This window comes from Arachis hypogaea, chromosome 4 (genome assembly GCF_003086295.3).
Source record: "Arachis hypogaea cultivar Tifrunner chromosome 4, arahy.Tifrunner.gnm2.J5K5, whole genome shotgun sequence".
In the NCBI taxonomy this organism is placed as follows: domain Eukaryota; kingdom Viridiplantae; phylum Streptophyta; class Magnoliopsida; order Fabales; family Fabaceae; genus Arachis; species Arachis hypogaea.
This window is the reverse complement of record NC_092039.1, coordinates 103,768,788-103,784,697: the sequence shown is the minus strand read 5'-3', so window position 1 is coordinate 103,784,697 and position 15,910 is coordinate 103,768,788. Positions and strand designations below refer to the sequence as shown.

At 35.1% G+C, this 15,910-nt stretch overlaps 1 protein-coding gene across 1 annotated transcript; it reads right to left on the bottom strand.

Annotated features, from left to right (window-relative positions):
- Positions 1–2,822: 2,822 nt before the first annotated feature.
- Positions 2,823–6,592, bottom strand: LOC112797111 (uncharacterized). Its single transcript, XM_025839883.2, has 5 exons — positions 5,831–6,592; positions 5,328–5,590; positions 5,033–5,170; positions 3,731–3,970; positions 2,823–3,327 (listed from the first exon to the last, which is right to left on the bottom strand). The coding sequence occupies exons 1-5, from the start codon at positions 6,435–6,437 to the stop codon at positions 3,214–3,216; spliced, it is 1,362 nt and encodes a 453-aa protein (XP_025695668.1). The 5' UTR covers positions 6,438–6,592; the 3' UTR covers positions 2,823–3,213.
- Between the last annotated feature and the right edge of the window lie 9,318 nt (positions 6,593–15,910).

The following is a 15,910-nucleotide window of genomic DNA, read 5'->3' as shown; positions in this document are numbered from 1 at the left end:
TCCTTCATTGAAACCGCATGACCATCACCAATTGCTTGATGATATGCATCATGTGTGTCTCCGTCAACGTCCTTGGCCCCATGAATCTCCTCCAACGGTGTAGCAGCCCCCTCCACCCTTTCAGCCCAGTTTTCGAACCTACCAGCCCCTGTCATCACCGCACTAGCTTCCCTTGCCGCCTTCCTGTCACCGGCCGTCTCCCCCATGCCCCTTGCATAGCCAGCGAGCGCCATGGTTCCAGCGCCCTCGGTCCTTCTCCATCGCAGGCTTTTGCCCCCGGTGGATTCGGCGCTGCCTTCTTCCACGTCTCGGCCCGCATTCTTCCTCAGCTCTGAGTCAACTTCCTCCCATCTGCATCCTCGACGCTGGGCTTCATCCCTTTCATCATGCAAGGCTCGGCACTCTTCATCTTCTCCCTTCCCGTGGTTCCTTGCATGGAGCTTCAACACTCCAGGACTCCCCGACGGCGCAGAGGGATCACCAGCAACCCTTCTCACCCCTTGCACCAGTCCGACCCGACCCGAAGCAGCCAGGTCTAGCCCAAGCCTGCAAGCGCGTGTTCCAGTCTCCCCCAACCCATCTGTTCTTGAATTCGGGCCTCCTTGGCCCAATAGCTTCCTTATTTCCTTGTTAGCACAGCTGTTCCATTCTGAAGGACCCACACATGCATTAATGGGTTTAGGTCTTGGCAGCCCATTATGTTGGCCTGGATAGCTCCACGAGATTGTGAGCTCTGATTCTGCTTCATTATTGTTTCCCAATCCCACAAAATCTGCCCCGCCATCAATATGTCCATAAATGTGCTGATCCGTTACCGGAATTAGTTGATTAAAATTTAAATTGTCATAATTCCATTCGTTTAAAATGGATTCTGGAATTACTATTCTATCCTCATCTTCAACCTCCTGTCCTAACCTTTCCGTACATACCATCGCTGCCTGATCTTCGTGGCCAACCAATTTTGTAGAATTAGCCGACGTTGTACCCTCAGCACCAGGGGATGTAATTGGTGCTTTATTTAAGAAAACGCAAGCTACCACTTTATCCGCCCGTTTTTCCATAGTACATTGCGAACTGTAGACTTCTTGTCCCACCTCTTTTACCAAGACTTCAAATCCACTGGTTCCAACATTGATATGGACCCATTCATTGATCACACCCATAACACAGGTATCAATAAGTACACGACCGACACTAAACGAGGCGTACGATTCCGTCCCTGTATCACACCCCACCACCTCTCCCCATTGTTCACCGATCTTCTTGAAGGCATCCACTGTCCATATATGTAATGGGACCCCGAAACACTCTAGCCAAACTCTTCGAGATTCACTTTTTTCCGATTCATCCCACCTCCATACACTATGAAAAAATTGTAGCAGGCTATTCATTTTAAATGTGTATGTTTCTTCAGCATTCAAAACACTGTCGAACGTCAGCAGAGCCTTATAAGCTCCCAATTCTCGTACCTGGGTGACCTGCGGAAAGTTCTTCACAACCATATCCTTCAACGACCTAAAGTCAATGGCCTTAGTTGTTCCACCAATTAGGCTTTTCTGCAACCAGTTCAAGTTTCCTTTACACACAGCTACTTCTAGTTTTTTTGTTGATCCTTCCCCATTTGGAACTAGGGTCTTCTTATCTTTTATCACCTCCTTAGAACTACTAGTTGGGACGACGGGGATATCCTCATGTTCCCTTTGCGGCTGGCGGACACTTTCTTTCCGAGTGATACCTGCTGTCTGTATCTTCTTTGTGCCATTAGCAGCCGACAATCTCCTGTATTTTGCTTCTCCAACAAAGACGACCTTACCTCTCAATCTCATACGATTCATCTCTGTTATTGCCTTCAACGTTCCTCCCCTCGTAGTGTACCGTATGAATGCAAAGATGTACAAACTACCATTTTTTTTGCTTCCGAGATAGGTATATGTCGTTTATACGTCCAGTCCAATTGAACAGTTGGAACAGTTCTCTCTTTGAAATGTCCTCTGGAAGATTATCCAAGAAGATTGAAAAAGACTCCGTCTCCAAACGATGATACTCTTCTCGATTCCAAACTCTAGGGTCTCTGTTCGGATTCCTAAATCTACCCCCCACTGTGTTTCCCACCCCATCTCTCACTCTCTCTCTCATACTCTCTCTAGTAATTTTTTTCTCATTCTATAAAATAACTTTAACCAAATATGTATCATAAAAAACAAATTAGAGTGATAATTAGGTTTTTGAGGATTTTAATTTTGGATTAATTAATTTCTAAAAAAAATATCAATAGTTCTTCTACGATAATAAACGATGGATATGTTAGATCTTTTTATAAATTCATTTTGTAAAACTTAAAGGCAACATTTATATGTTAATTATATAATGTGTTTGTTTATGAAAGATCATCTCGAATAAAGTAAAACTTCACTTTTTTATTAAAATTCGTGATAAATAGAAAACTGATAAAAATTATATAAAAACTCAAAAGATAATAAATATTTCGACAGATAATCAATTTCGTATCGTTTCGCACTCTCCGTTGACAGAAAGACACAACACATCCCCTGTTTCCCATCAAAAAGGACATAAAAAAGGACCTAATTAGTACCCTTTTTTTTTCTTCTTCAGGAATTAATTAGTGTGAAATCGAAATCTTTGAAGAGCTAACTGTCACTCTACTTTAAAAAACCAAAGCCCCACTTTGTCCGATACTGAATGTTGAAGAATTGTATTGGGTGTTCGCTACAAAAGTCGTTTCGGTTAACATGTGAAACTGAAATTGCTGTTTCTCTTAAAAAAAAAAAAAAAAAAAAAAAAAAAAAAAAAAAAGAAGTCCATTATCATGAAAACGCAGATGCATAAACCGAAAATATAATCACAGGGAACCCAATACAGAGACAGAACGCTGAAATAACATTTTGAGTATATACTATATCTAGACAATAGCCCTTGTGAGGATAAATATCAGAGTTGAAAACGCCCTTTTGAGTTTTGAGCACAAAGTAACACTCTTGAGCTGGAAAGCCTCAGAACATGTAACTGTATGGAACAGTCTTCTCCAAGGTCCAAGGATGCTTGGGGCAAATCATTGAAAATATTAGCAGAGTCATTTGGCTATCATGTCATTATCTCAGACCGATATTACTCAATAAACTTAATGTTACACGACGGAGAAGGCAGAAAGACAGTGGTCATGGAGAGTGGAAAGTGCCACATGACATGAGTTGCTCATAACTCATCTCTGGAACCTCCATCACTTCCATTACCTTCGAAGGATGCATACGCCTTTATTATCGACTCATAGATCTCTATTCCTTTCAAGTATTCATCTTTGCTTAAAAACTGCAAAAAGCAAAAATAATGCTCAACTCAAAGATAAACAACAAAACATTGTAGTTACAATACAGAGTGAGAACTTCATAAGAATGAAATTACTTAGGATTCAGCAAAAGGCAAAACAAATCTCAGAACACCTATATATATAAGGTGGTCATATATTGATCGACATATATATATATATAACTAAAACCAGCAAACACAATAAGTCGTCACTGTTTTATTATTATAGGGCTAATGCATCTCATCTTCATAAAAACCCTTATACATCTTCAAAAAACCCTTATAAGGGCTTAAAGCAAGCCTCGGATTTAAATAAGGGGAGATATATATATATATATGCATATGATGGTATCACTTGTGCAGATAAGCATAATAATAGCAAAATGATCAAACCTAAAGGAATCACCTCATTGTGATCATGGAGTAGAATAGGGGTGTTTGCCATAGGTGAGAACCCAATTGCTGGCAATCCACGGTCACGGAAGTAGCGTGCATCGGTGGAGGCAGGAAAGACCTCTGGCTTACCAAGTTTTCCACCAGCCTTTTCGATGGCATTCTCTAACAGAGTCCACCATGGATTGGAATTGTCAGTTTTTGTGAGAACTGGTTTTCCAAACTTATCATGCACAGATACCTTCTGTTTGAACTGTCCAAGCTACAAGATATTAATTAACATATTCTAAAAACTCAAATGGCATGTAAACAATCGATCAGGTTTTCACACATATGGCCATTGCTAATCAAAGCAGAGTGACAGTTTGCAACTATCCCTTTAAAGTCCATTCCAATAATTCTCGTACATATCATGACCTTTAAAAAGGGGATGCTGATAAGTAGTTTTAAAATTTAACTTACAGGTTGACACAATAATAATAATAATATAATAAAATAAAATTTAACATGCAGCTTTCTGTTTTCCTCCCTTTATCATTCTAGCAACATACCTGGAAGCCTTCGGCTCTTCCATTTAGTTTGGAACAGTTAAAGGTCAAAACAATCATAGATTTATTAATATTGACATATTTCATTTTGGTCTATAATTTTTTCCTATTTGTTATAGAACATAAGCAAAAAGCTGACCACAGTAATCACAAAGCAATGTCAACAAATAGGCAACTGAAGTATATATGATGTAAAGGCACCCTCCCGCACATACATACACAAATCAAATAAGGAAAGCAGCTGCAGAAGGCAGAAGCTTGAAGCACTCTGAATTTGGTGAGAAAAATAAAATTGAATCAACTGTCACGGAGGAGAGCTTCCTAACACATAACACGACTTGTAACAAATAATGCACAGGCACAGCATACTTCAATTAACAAAAACCAAGAATACGGTTGTTAATTACCAAATAACTATTATATAACCATTCAAAACTGCAAGCCAATAGATGAATGCTCAGCAATAACGTTTATATACTATGTAAAATAAAGTAAAAAAAAGTTTGGTGGTTTTGTTTCTCGTCTTTAGGAGGCTTTTTAAGTTGTATTACCTACATATTTCAGAATAATCGACATTTCTATAAAACTTCTAGTTTATAATGAACTCCTCCACATTTTAAGGCTCTTTCAAAGATGGTAATTTTCAGCAGATCAATTTTATTTGACTAATTTCTTTTTTTTTTGGATCTAACCATGAACCATGAAAGTAGCAAGTGTATTCATGTGGCAGTTAATATAAAGCAAAGAGCGGACAAATAGCAAATTACACTGAATGACATGTTTCGCGATGCAGGTGCCCATTCTTCAGCAATTCGTCTCTCCAGTGATTCTGGATCAGCAGTTGGTGGCACCCTAATATCAAATCCAGCCTCTGCTTCGGATGGCTGCAGATTCATGACAAATCCCTGTATGACACCACATGGCAGATACAATACAATGATACATCAGATTAGATCTTCAAAAACACCAAATAACAATTCCTTTTACCAAAGTCAGCAGTGGTAAGAAAAGTAAAGTAAAATTCACTACATCCATACAAGTATGACGCATCACTAGACTTACCGTCGGGGAAGGAGTTCCAGCCTTAAGAAAGACCATATTAACAGAAACAACATCCCCTTCGGCCTTCAATCCAGCCTTGACCAGGTCGAACTGCGAGGCTCGGAACCTTCTGATGTTCTCAATACTCTTCAAGAGATTCTCCATGGCAGAGTTGTCATAGAGCTTGGCTCCATGCCCGGGCGCCCCAACAGCCTTAATTATCAACCACCATGGGCACCTCTCAGCATAAAACGCCCTGTACTTCTCATCCGGCGACGCCAACCCTGCCGCCCAACACCACATTTACATGTATGTACGTATCTATCAATCAATTACTAGTCCTTTCACAATGAATTTGAGTCGAATTACTTTGATTACAATAGGAATATGAAGTTTGAAATTTGAAGTGAACCTGGAAGGCTAGAACCTCATGCATACTACCCTAACCCGTGTCGCCTAATCTATCAACCAATTACGAGTTCTGATGCCACAAATTTAAATTGAATTGAATTGAATTGAATTACCTTCATCAAGCACGACGCCAACGTTGAGCTGGTCGAAAATCTCGGACTGGGAGAACTTCTCGGCGCCGTCGTGGCCGCCAATCTCCTCGTCGGGGGCGAAAGCGAGGTAAACGGAGCGAAGGGGTTGGAAGCCTGAGTTCTTGAGGCGGCGGACGGCTTCGAGGTATTGCATACCGACGCACTTCATGTCCTGGGAGCCTCTGGCGTATATGCGGCCGTTATCGGGCTCGATGTGGGCCCCGAAGGGATGGTGGGCCCACTTGTCGTGCTCGGCGGGGACGACATCGGTGTGGGAGTAGAGGAGGATGGAGGGGAGGTCGGGCTGGGAGCCGGGCCACTTGATGAGGACGATGGGCTTGGCGTTGACTAACTCGATGGTTTGGGATTGGAGGGAAAGGGAGTCGGCCTGCGATTTCAAGAAGTTGGCTGCTTCGTGGTAGTTAGGGATGGGGTGGGCCGTGTTGATTCGGAGGTATTGCTGGAAGCGCGATATGATGCTTTCTGATTCTGATGACGATGATGATTGAGTGGTGATTGCTATGGAGAGTAGAAGAAGAAGGAGGAGGATTGGTAGGCGTGGGATGCTTCTGGTATTGGATTCCATCATCGTATTCACGCAGTCTGATCACCTCACTCTCTGCTCTGACTAAATTGCTTTCCCTAGTTTGGTCCAAATTCTAATCGAGTTCACGTCACCGCAGTGTTCTTTGCATCCTTTTTGGGTGTACTACTACATTGGTATCTATGGATTTAATTTTACTTGATTTTGATTTTTGAAGGCTCTTATTTAAATTTTAAAAAAATTATTTAATTTTAATGTATTTTTAGAGTAATTCTTCGCATACAAGCGATTAAGGCTTGTAAGCCTTACAAGTTTAATTAAAACTAACGCTTAAAACACGCTTCCAACCATTCTTCTTCCTCTTCGTCTTCTCTTTCTTCTTTTATTTCGTTTCTTGCTTTCTCTTTCTCCTTCTTCTTCTTTTTCTTGCTACACGTCCTTCTTCCTCTTACTCTTCTTCTTCTCCTTTTCTTTCGTTTCTGCACGTTCTTCTTCATCGTCTTCCTCTTCTTCTTCATTTACGTTCTTTTCTCTCTGTTTTATCTTTTTTTTTCGATTTTTCATGGTGAAATCGTTTTTGAAGAAGAAGAAGCAGTAGAAGAGAAAGAGTTCTGAATTATGCATAAGATGTATTTTAACGAATTTTGGGTGTATTTTTTTAAATCCTTTGGGTGTATTTTCTATAATCGTTTGGGTGAATTCCTGTAACAATTTGGGTGTATTTCTGTAGTTCTTTGGATGTATTTCTGTAATCATTTTGGGTGTAGTTCTGTAATCATTTTGGGTGTATTTCTGAAGTTCCATTATCTTCAAAAGGATTATAGAAATACACCCAAAGGATTACGAAAAATACACCCAAAGTATTTAAGAAATACACCCAAAATTCGTTGCATAATTCAGAACTCTTTCTCTTTCTCCTCATCTTCTGCTGCTTCTTCTTCAAAACGATTTCACATGAAAATCGAAAAAAAAAACGAAGAAGAAGAAAAATCGTTCTGAGTGTAGCGCTTTGAAAACAGAAAACGTTGAATAACGCATTAAAAGGCCTAGTAACTTGTAAGACTTGTAAGTCAAAAAGACTTGTATGTGTAGCACTCCTCTAAAATTAATGTTAAATAATTAACGAAATTTAATTTTAGATATGAACAATTTATATAACCAACATTTTCTATTATCGAGGAGAATTTTCTTACAATATAGGTGACTATAGCCAATGTTTGATATAACATTAACATTAATTATTTAACATTAATTTTATTATCGGATTACATTAAATTTAAATAAAATATTTTTTAATTTAAATATAACACTTTAAAATTTAAAAGTTAAAACATGATTAAATTTACACGTAAAAGACTAATTTAATATTTTATTATTTTTTTTACACTAACTTGACAAATGCATAAATATACCTTGGGAAAAAATGCCATTATGCGGTATCGAAAACTTTATTTTATTGATAAAAATAATTTTAAAAAATATTAACGATAAATAAATTTAAAAATTAAAAATATAATAAAAAATTATATATTAAATATATATTTAAAAATTAAATTTTAATATAATCTTTTTATAAATATTACTAAAAAAATAAGATTTTTTAATTCTTAAACTTTATTAATTTTATGTCAAATAATTATTTTTAAAAAGTACTTTATTGTGAATAATTACATTATTTTAAAAAATAAAAGCTCTAAAAATGAAATTTTGTTCCGAATTTTTTTTGTATTTTCAAAATATTTATTAAAATATTGTAACAAAAATTCGGATTAAATAGATAATTTATTTGCTAAACAAAAAAGTTCTTTTGTTATTTATTAAAAAATATAATATTATTAGTTATTTTTATCAATTTTTAAATAATTTAAAAATTATTTTATCGATAACATCTTTTAAAATTCTTTTTTTCGGCGTCTAAATTTTTTGAATATCAAATTGGTAATTAACTCAAAACTTGCACTCCCATAGTGATGAATTAGCACCTTCTACATAGCCTAAGCAATGACAATGATGAGTTTGAAGAGTTAGCATCTACGAGAGGTTGAGGAATCACTATAGTGCTTAGAACTTAATTTCAAAAATCATAATATTGCAATTGAAATTTTAGAAATTAAATTGGTAAAAATTCTAAATCTAAGGGATCATTATAGTATTTAGTTAATGATATTGTTTCTAAAACTTGTTAGCGCTATTTTAAAATAAACTAATGATCAAATTCGTCATTTAATGATTTTTTTAATTAAATTAGTTATGTTTTATTCTTCTTTAATAAATTAGTAGTTTGCGTTAACGATTGATCACATAAAATCATATAATATCTGATATACATAAATAAATATTGACAAGATATGTTTATAAAATTAGATCAAATTAATTGCTATTTTTATTTACTTCAATCTGTTACTATTATTATTGCGGAAGAAGAAAAATTGAAAAAGCAAAATCCAAGATAAGAAAAATTGTTCTAAATTTTCTCTACATGATTTCCAAATTTCCATCATCCTATTCTTTAATATTTTTATCTTAAATTTTTCTTCGTCTAAATCAAACAATTAAGGTAAACATTTAATTACAAATAAATAAATAATATAAGAAGAGAATAAACAGACTACTAAGTACAATTTTATAGTTAATATTAAAAAATTTATGCCTAAAAAAATTTACCATCACAAATATTTTTTCATTTCTCTTTCTTTTTTCATAATAAATAAAAAAATAAAAGAACATTATTTAAAACATAAAGCTAATACGAAAAAGTGATTCGATTGATGGGATTTGGTATGATACTTATGAGATCGAAGAGATTCCAATATTTCTTCTTAGAACGTATTGATTTGACCCCATAAGCGGGACCACCATCCCCCTAGCATGTTGCCGCCAGAAGTAAAATCCCGTATTTCTTCTAGAAAATCTCCTAATTGTTCCAGAGCAACTAGAAAGAGATTCTTTAACCAGAAAGAATTCAGTTCAGATGTAAGATACCCATCCAGAAGTTTTCGCAACTCAATCATGTATGATAGAATCATCAAAGATTTGACCTTTTCGAACTCTGTCTGTAACTCTCTGTAGACTCGAGAAACAAAGAGAAGATGTGTACGAACGAAATATCCAGCAACAAGAAGAATTATAAGATTCTTAATTGGTATAAGATTATTTAGTGCTTCAAGCTCTTATGATATCTTTGATGGTGATAATGACTTTATATTCTTCTTGTGATTCTCTTTTTCCTTCTCCTTCAATAATTACTTCATTACTATTGTTGATGATGGAGTAGTTGTAGTTGTTTTTCTTTGTTTTTTTTTATATATTTTTTTATAACTTTTTTTTTACATAAAGTTTATATATAATTGTGCTTTTTTGTGTTCATGTTCGTTATTTGTGTTTAAGAAAAAAAATGAGAAAGAAAATATGCAGAGAGAAAGGAGAGAGAGAATGAAAAAAAATGAGTCCAAATACTTTTTTTATTTTTTTTCATTCCCCAAGTAATGATACTCATGCAATGGATAAATGTCTACATTTTTTTTTTTGAGAGGGGAGGGAATTTATGGTTTAAATAAATTGGAATAGGAACTAATTTGATCCAAATTCATAAACATATTTTGTTAATATCCACTTGTGTATATCAGGTGTCATATGATCTGTTATTTAATGTTCTGTGTCCACTTATTAGCAAACATAGTTAATTTATCGACGAAAGGACAAATGCGATTAATTTTAAATTTTTTTGTGAACTAATTTGATTGAAAAATTTATTTCAAGACAAATTTGACGAATAGTCTATCTTTTAAAAACTAATTTGATCACTAACCTATTTTAAAACTATTTATATACCTATTTATTGAATGATAAACTACGAAAAAATTCCAAAATAAAAAAGCATGTTTTAACTTTTATGTAAAAACCTGTTTTGATCTCTGTATATTTTACGAAAAAATATTCGCTTTTTTATGGTTAAAAAATGACAATTTAACTTTTACACATCAGTTCCATCAGACAATCAAATTTTTTTGTCAATTTCGTCATGACTTTCTTATGGCAGAATCCTATGTGGCACAATAATATTAATGTGTTACTCAATTATTGAATTGGGACAAATAATCTCCTCACCAAATTTTTTATTGGAACATAATTCCTCGTAAAAATATTATTTCTGTTATGATGAGATCAAACACATGGAATGGATGTCCATTTATGACTTGGACGGTGAACAATGAAAGAGTCATTTTTCAAGGATGAATTAAAATAAATGAGAGTTGAATATAAGAGCATCTTACCTGTATAAATAGATGGCATCACTCGATACATTTTACACACAGTGAAAAGCAATAAACAAAAGCAAATACAATTCTCTCTCTCTTTACTTTTAATACTTTTTTCTATCTTTATATATATATATATATATATATATATATATATATATATATATATATATATATATATATATATATATATATATATATATATATATTGAGCTAATTATTTTAATGCTAGAGTCTTTTATTTATACATCTTATATTTAATATATCTTTATTTATTTTACAACACGTTATCAGCACGAGTCTCTGATCAAATTTTAGGAAGACTCAGGTAACAAATTTTTATTATGTCGAAACTCTCTCATCTTGAATTCAATGCTCTTGATATATCTGGAAATAATTATTTATCATGGATATTAGATGCTGAAATCCATCTTGATTCAATGTATCTTGGAGATACCATTAAGGCTGAAAATAATGCATCCTAGAAGGATAAAGCTAAAACCATGATTTTTTTTCGTCGTCATCTTGACGAAGGATTGAAAAATGAATATCTTACATTAAAAGATCCTGCAGATCTTTGGAAAGACCTTGAAGAAAGGTACAATCATCAAAAAACGGTGATACTTTCTCAAGCTCGATATGAATGGACGCACTTGCGTCTACAAGATTTTAAATCTATAAATGAATATAATTCTGCAATGTTTCGAATCACCTCACAAATGAAATTATGTGGGGGAAAAGATCACTGATCATGATATGTTGGAGAAAACTTTCTCAACCTTCCATGCTTCGAATGTGCTCCTGCAGCAGCAGTATCGAGAAAAAGGGTTTAAAAATATTCTGAATTAATTTCTTGCCTTCTTGTTGCTGAACGCAACAATGAGTTGCTCTTGAAAAATCATGAAGCGCGCCCAACTGGTGCCGCCCCATTTCCTAAAGTAAATGCGGCAAATCATTACCCCAGAAGAGGTAAATGGCAAGGTTTTAATAACAAGAAAAATTATGGAAGGAAAAGGAATTATATTCAAAAGAGAGGATCTCACCAGAAGTGGGATAAAGAAAGAAATATCGGGCAGAATAAATCGATAGAGGATAAGTGTTTCCGTTGTGGTGGAAAGGGCCATTGGTCACGTACCTGTCGTACCCCAAGGCACCTAGTCAATCTTTACCAAGCATCTTTGAAAAAGGACGACAAGGGAAAATAGTCGAATTTTGTTTCAAATGATGCTGAAAATTCCACCACTCATTATGATGTATCTGATTTCTTTGAGGACCCTGAAGAAAAAATTGGTCAGTTGATCAATGATGGAATAGTTTAATATGTAGGATTGTGAAGTATCTATGTAAATAAATAATGTAAAGAACTTATTATTAAGTTTTATTTCCTATGTATATAAGTTTCAAATGTGATGTATATAAATAATGAAATATTAATGTTTATGAATTTTGAAATCATTAAATGTGTCAAATTTTAAAATAAAATTTTAGTATATGAAATTATTTTTATGTACAGTATTTCTTAGAAAAATAATTTCGATTAAGTATTCAATTTAACTATACATACTACTCATGTTATTATTATTTTTCTTTGAAGAGAATGGCAAGGATATGTAATGAAGATGTATGCCTTGCGGATAGTGCAAGTTTGCACACTATTCTCAAAAGTGACATATATTTTACCCATCTTGTGCCAAAAGAAGAATGTGTTAATACTATTATTGGCTCAGGCAATGTGATTGAAGGCTCCGGAAGAGCTATAATTTTGTTTCTTGGAGGAACAAAATTTATAATAAATAATGCACTGTTGTCTACCAAGTCTCGAAGAAAATTGTTGAGCTTTAAAGATATTCGCCGAAATGGATATCATATTGAGACTATGAATGAGGGAAATCATGAGTATTTATGTATCACAACTCATGATTCAAATAAAAAGGTTATATTAGAAAAATTACCCTTACTTTCATCTGGGTTGTATTATACCAAGATTAGTGCTATTGAATCACATGCCACTGTAAACCAAAAGTTTACTAGCCCAAATAAGTTCATAACTTGGCACGACCGATTGGGTCATCCGGGAACAACCATGATGAGGAGAATTATTGAAAACTCCCATGGACATTCACTAAAGAACCAGAAGATTCTTAAATCTAGTGAATTTTGTTGTGCTGCATGTTCTCAAGGGAAGTTAATTTTAAGGCCATCACCAATAAAGATTGGATTTGAGTCCCCTGAATTCCTAGAAAGGATTCAAGATGATATATGTGGACCTATTAATCCACCATGTGGATCTTTTAGATATTTTATGGTCCTGATAGACGCATCTTCGAGATGGTCACATGTGTGCTTATTATCCTCTCGCAACCTGGCGTTTGCGAGGTTACTGACTCAAATTATTCGATTAAAAGCACAATTTCCAAAAAATCCAATCAAAGCAATTCGTCTTGATAATGCTGGTGAATTTACTTCCCAAGCTTTTGATGCTTATGGTATGGCTAATGGAATAAGTGTTGAACATCCATTAGCTTATGTTCACACACAAAATGGGTTAGTAGAATCGCTTATTAAACGCCTCCAACTAATTGCTAGACCCTTGCTTATGAGAACAAATCTCCCAACCTCAGTTTGGGGGCATGCTATTTTACAGGCCGCAACACTTATTCGTTTGAGGCCAACGAGTTACCATTAGTTCTCTCCTATGCAATTAGCATTTGGCCAACAGTCAAATGTTTCCCATTTAAGAATATTTGGGTGTGCGATATATGTTCCCATTACACCACCTAATCGTACCAAAATGGGACCCCAAAGAAAATTAGAGATATATGTTGGATATGATTCTCCCTCTATAGTGAGGTATCTTGAGATACAAACTAGAGATGTATTTAAAGCCCGGTTTGCGAATTGTCATTTTGATGAATCAAAATTTCCAACATTAGGGGGGAGAGAATAAGCTTCCTGGAAAGGAACTTAATTGGAATGCATCATCGTTGATGCATTTAGATCCTCGATCAAGGCAATGTGAACTAGAAGTTCAAAAGATTATACATTTGCAAAGAATAGCAAATGAGTTGCCTAATGCATTTTCCGATACAAAGAGGATAACCAAATCTTATATAGCAGCAGAAAAATGCCCCAATTCGAATTGATGTCCCAGTAGGACAAGTAGCCATTGAGGTAAATTCACGCCAGAAGTGTGGCAGGGCGGAAAATGCCCCAATTCGAATTGATGTCCCAGTAGGACAAATAGCCACCGAAGCAAATACACGCCAGAAGCGTGGCAGGCCTGTCGGTTCCAAAGACAAAAATCCTCGAAAGAAAAAAGAGGTAAATACTATTCCTGTTGAAAAAGACATAGTAGTGACACCTGCAATTGTCCAAAATTCTGATTTAACACCAGAAGACGTTCAGGTACCTGAAAATTGTGAAAATGACGAGATCTCGATAAATTATGTCTTTACAGGAGGAAAATGGGACCGAAATAAGACAATTGTCAATAAAATATTTGCATATAATGTGGCATTAAATATCATGCATGAAAATAAGGATCTTGAGCCAAGATCAGTCGAAGAATGTCGACAAAGGAATGATTGGCCAAAATGGAAAGAAGCCATGAAGGCTGAATTAAACTCACTAGCAAAACGTGAAGTCTTCAGACTTGTAGTCCGTACACCAGAGGATGTAAAACCTGTTGGATACAGGTGGGTATTTGTGAGAAAACGAAATGAGAAAAATGAAGTTGTGCGCTACAAAGCCCGACTTGTGGCACAAGGTTTTTCACAAAAGGCCCGGTATAGATTATGAAGAAATGTATTCCCCTGTAGTGGATGCAATAACATTGCGTTATTTGGTTAGTTTATCTACATATCATAAATTGCATATGCATTTAATGGATGTGGTAACAGCCTACTTATACGGCTCATTAGATCGGGATATCTATATGAAAGTCCCTGAAGGACTAAAGATATCTAAACCATCCAATGAATATTTGCAAGGGTTATACTCAGTCAAATTGCAAAGATCTTTATACGGTCTAAAGCAATCTGGACGAATGTAGTATAATCGTCTTACTGAGTATCTGGCCAAAAATGGATTCAAGAATGATGATATCTGTCCATGTGTTTTCATAAAGAAATCTGCATCTGGATTCATTATAATTGCTGTGTACGTTGATGATTTAAATATCATTGGAACTCTTGAAGAGATTCCAACAATTATAAAAACTCTAAAAGAAGAGTTTGAAATGAAAGATCTTGGAAGGACTAAATTTTGACTCGGCCTGCAGATCGAGCATATAAAAAAATGGGATCTTTATTCATCAAACAACATACACAGAAAAGATCTTGAAGAGATTTTATATGGATAAGTCACATCAATTAAGTACTCCAATGATCGTAAGATCTTTGGATGTGGAGAATGATCAATTCCATCCTAAAGAAGAAAATGAAGATATCCTTGGTCCTGAAGTACCATATCTTAGTGCCATTGGAGCGCTAATGTATCTTGCTAATAATACGCGACCCGATATATCATTTTCTGTGAATTTACTAGCAAGATATAGTTCCTCTCCAACTAGAAGACATTGGAGTGGAATCAAACAAATCTTTCGATATCTTCATGGGACGGTTGATATGGGATTGTTTTATCCCTATGGATCCAAGTCACAACTAGTTGGCTATGCAGATGCCGGATACTTGATGTGTGGAAAACGATCCAACACAAAACTCATCGGCAAGTGTACCGGGTCGCATCAAGTAATAATAACTCACATGAGTGAGGCTGATCCCACAGGGATTGAAGGATTGAGCAATTTTAGTTTAGTGGTTGATTTAGTCAAGCGAATCAAGTTTTGGTTGAGTGATTTGTGTTTAACAAGAAGTAAATGACAGTAAATGTAAAGGGAGAAGGGAAAAATGCAGTAAATTAAAGAACAGGAAAATAAATCTGCAGAATCTTAAAGAACAAGAAAGTAAATGAATGAAACTTAAAGTGCAAGAAATGTAAATTGCAGTAACTTAAATGGCAAGAAAGATAAATGGCTTGAATATAAAAGGGGTTTGAGGATTGGGATTGCAGAATCTAAACAAAGAGGAAGTAAATTGCAATAATAGATCGAACAGAAATTGAATCAAAAGCAAATAGCATTCAAACAGAAAGGAAATAAAGTGCAGCAGAGGTTCACAGAAGAACCTAAGTGAATTTTGATCTCAGGACTCAAGGGCTTAGGTAGCAGAGCCTAAAACCCAATTTCCTTCCCAGATCTGA

Excerpts from the sequence above, each read along its gene's own strand:
- LOC112797111 (XM_025839883.2), bottom strand. The coding sequence starts at position 6,437 with ATGATGGAATCCAATACCAGAAGCATCCCACGCCTACCAATCCTCCTC. Across the intron at positions 5,591-5,830 it reads TGGCGTCGTGCTTGATGAAG|GGTTGGCGTCGCCGGATGAG; the intron begins GTAATTCAATTC and ends GTTGGGCGGCAG. Across the intron at positions 3,328-3,730 it reads TACTCCATGATCACAATGAG|TTTTTAAGCAAAGATGAATA; the intron begins GTGATTCCTTTA and ends TGCTTTTTGCAG.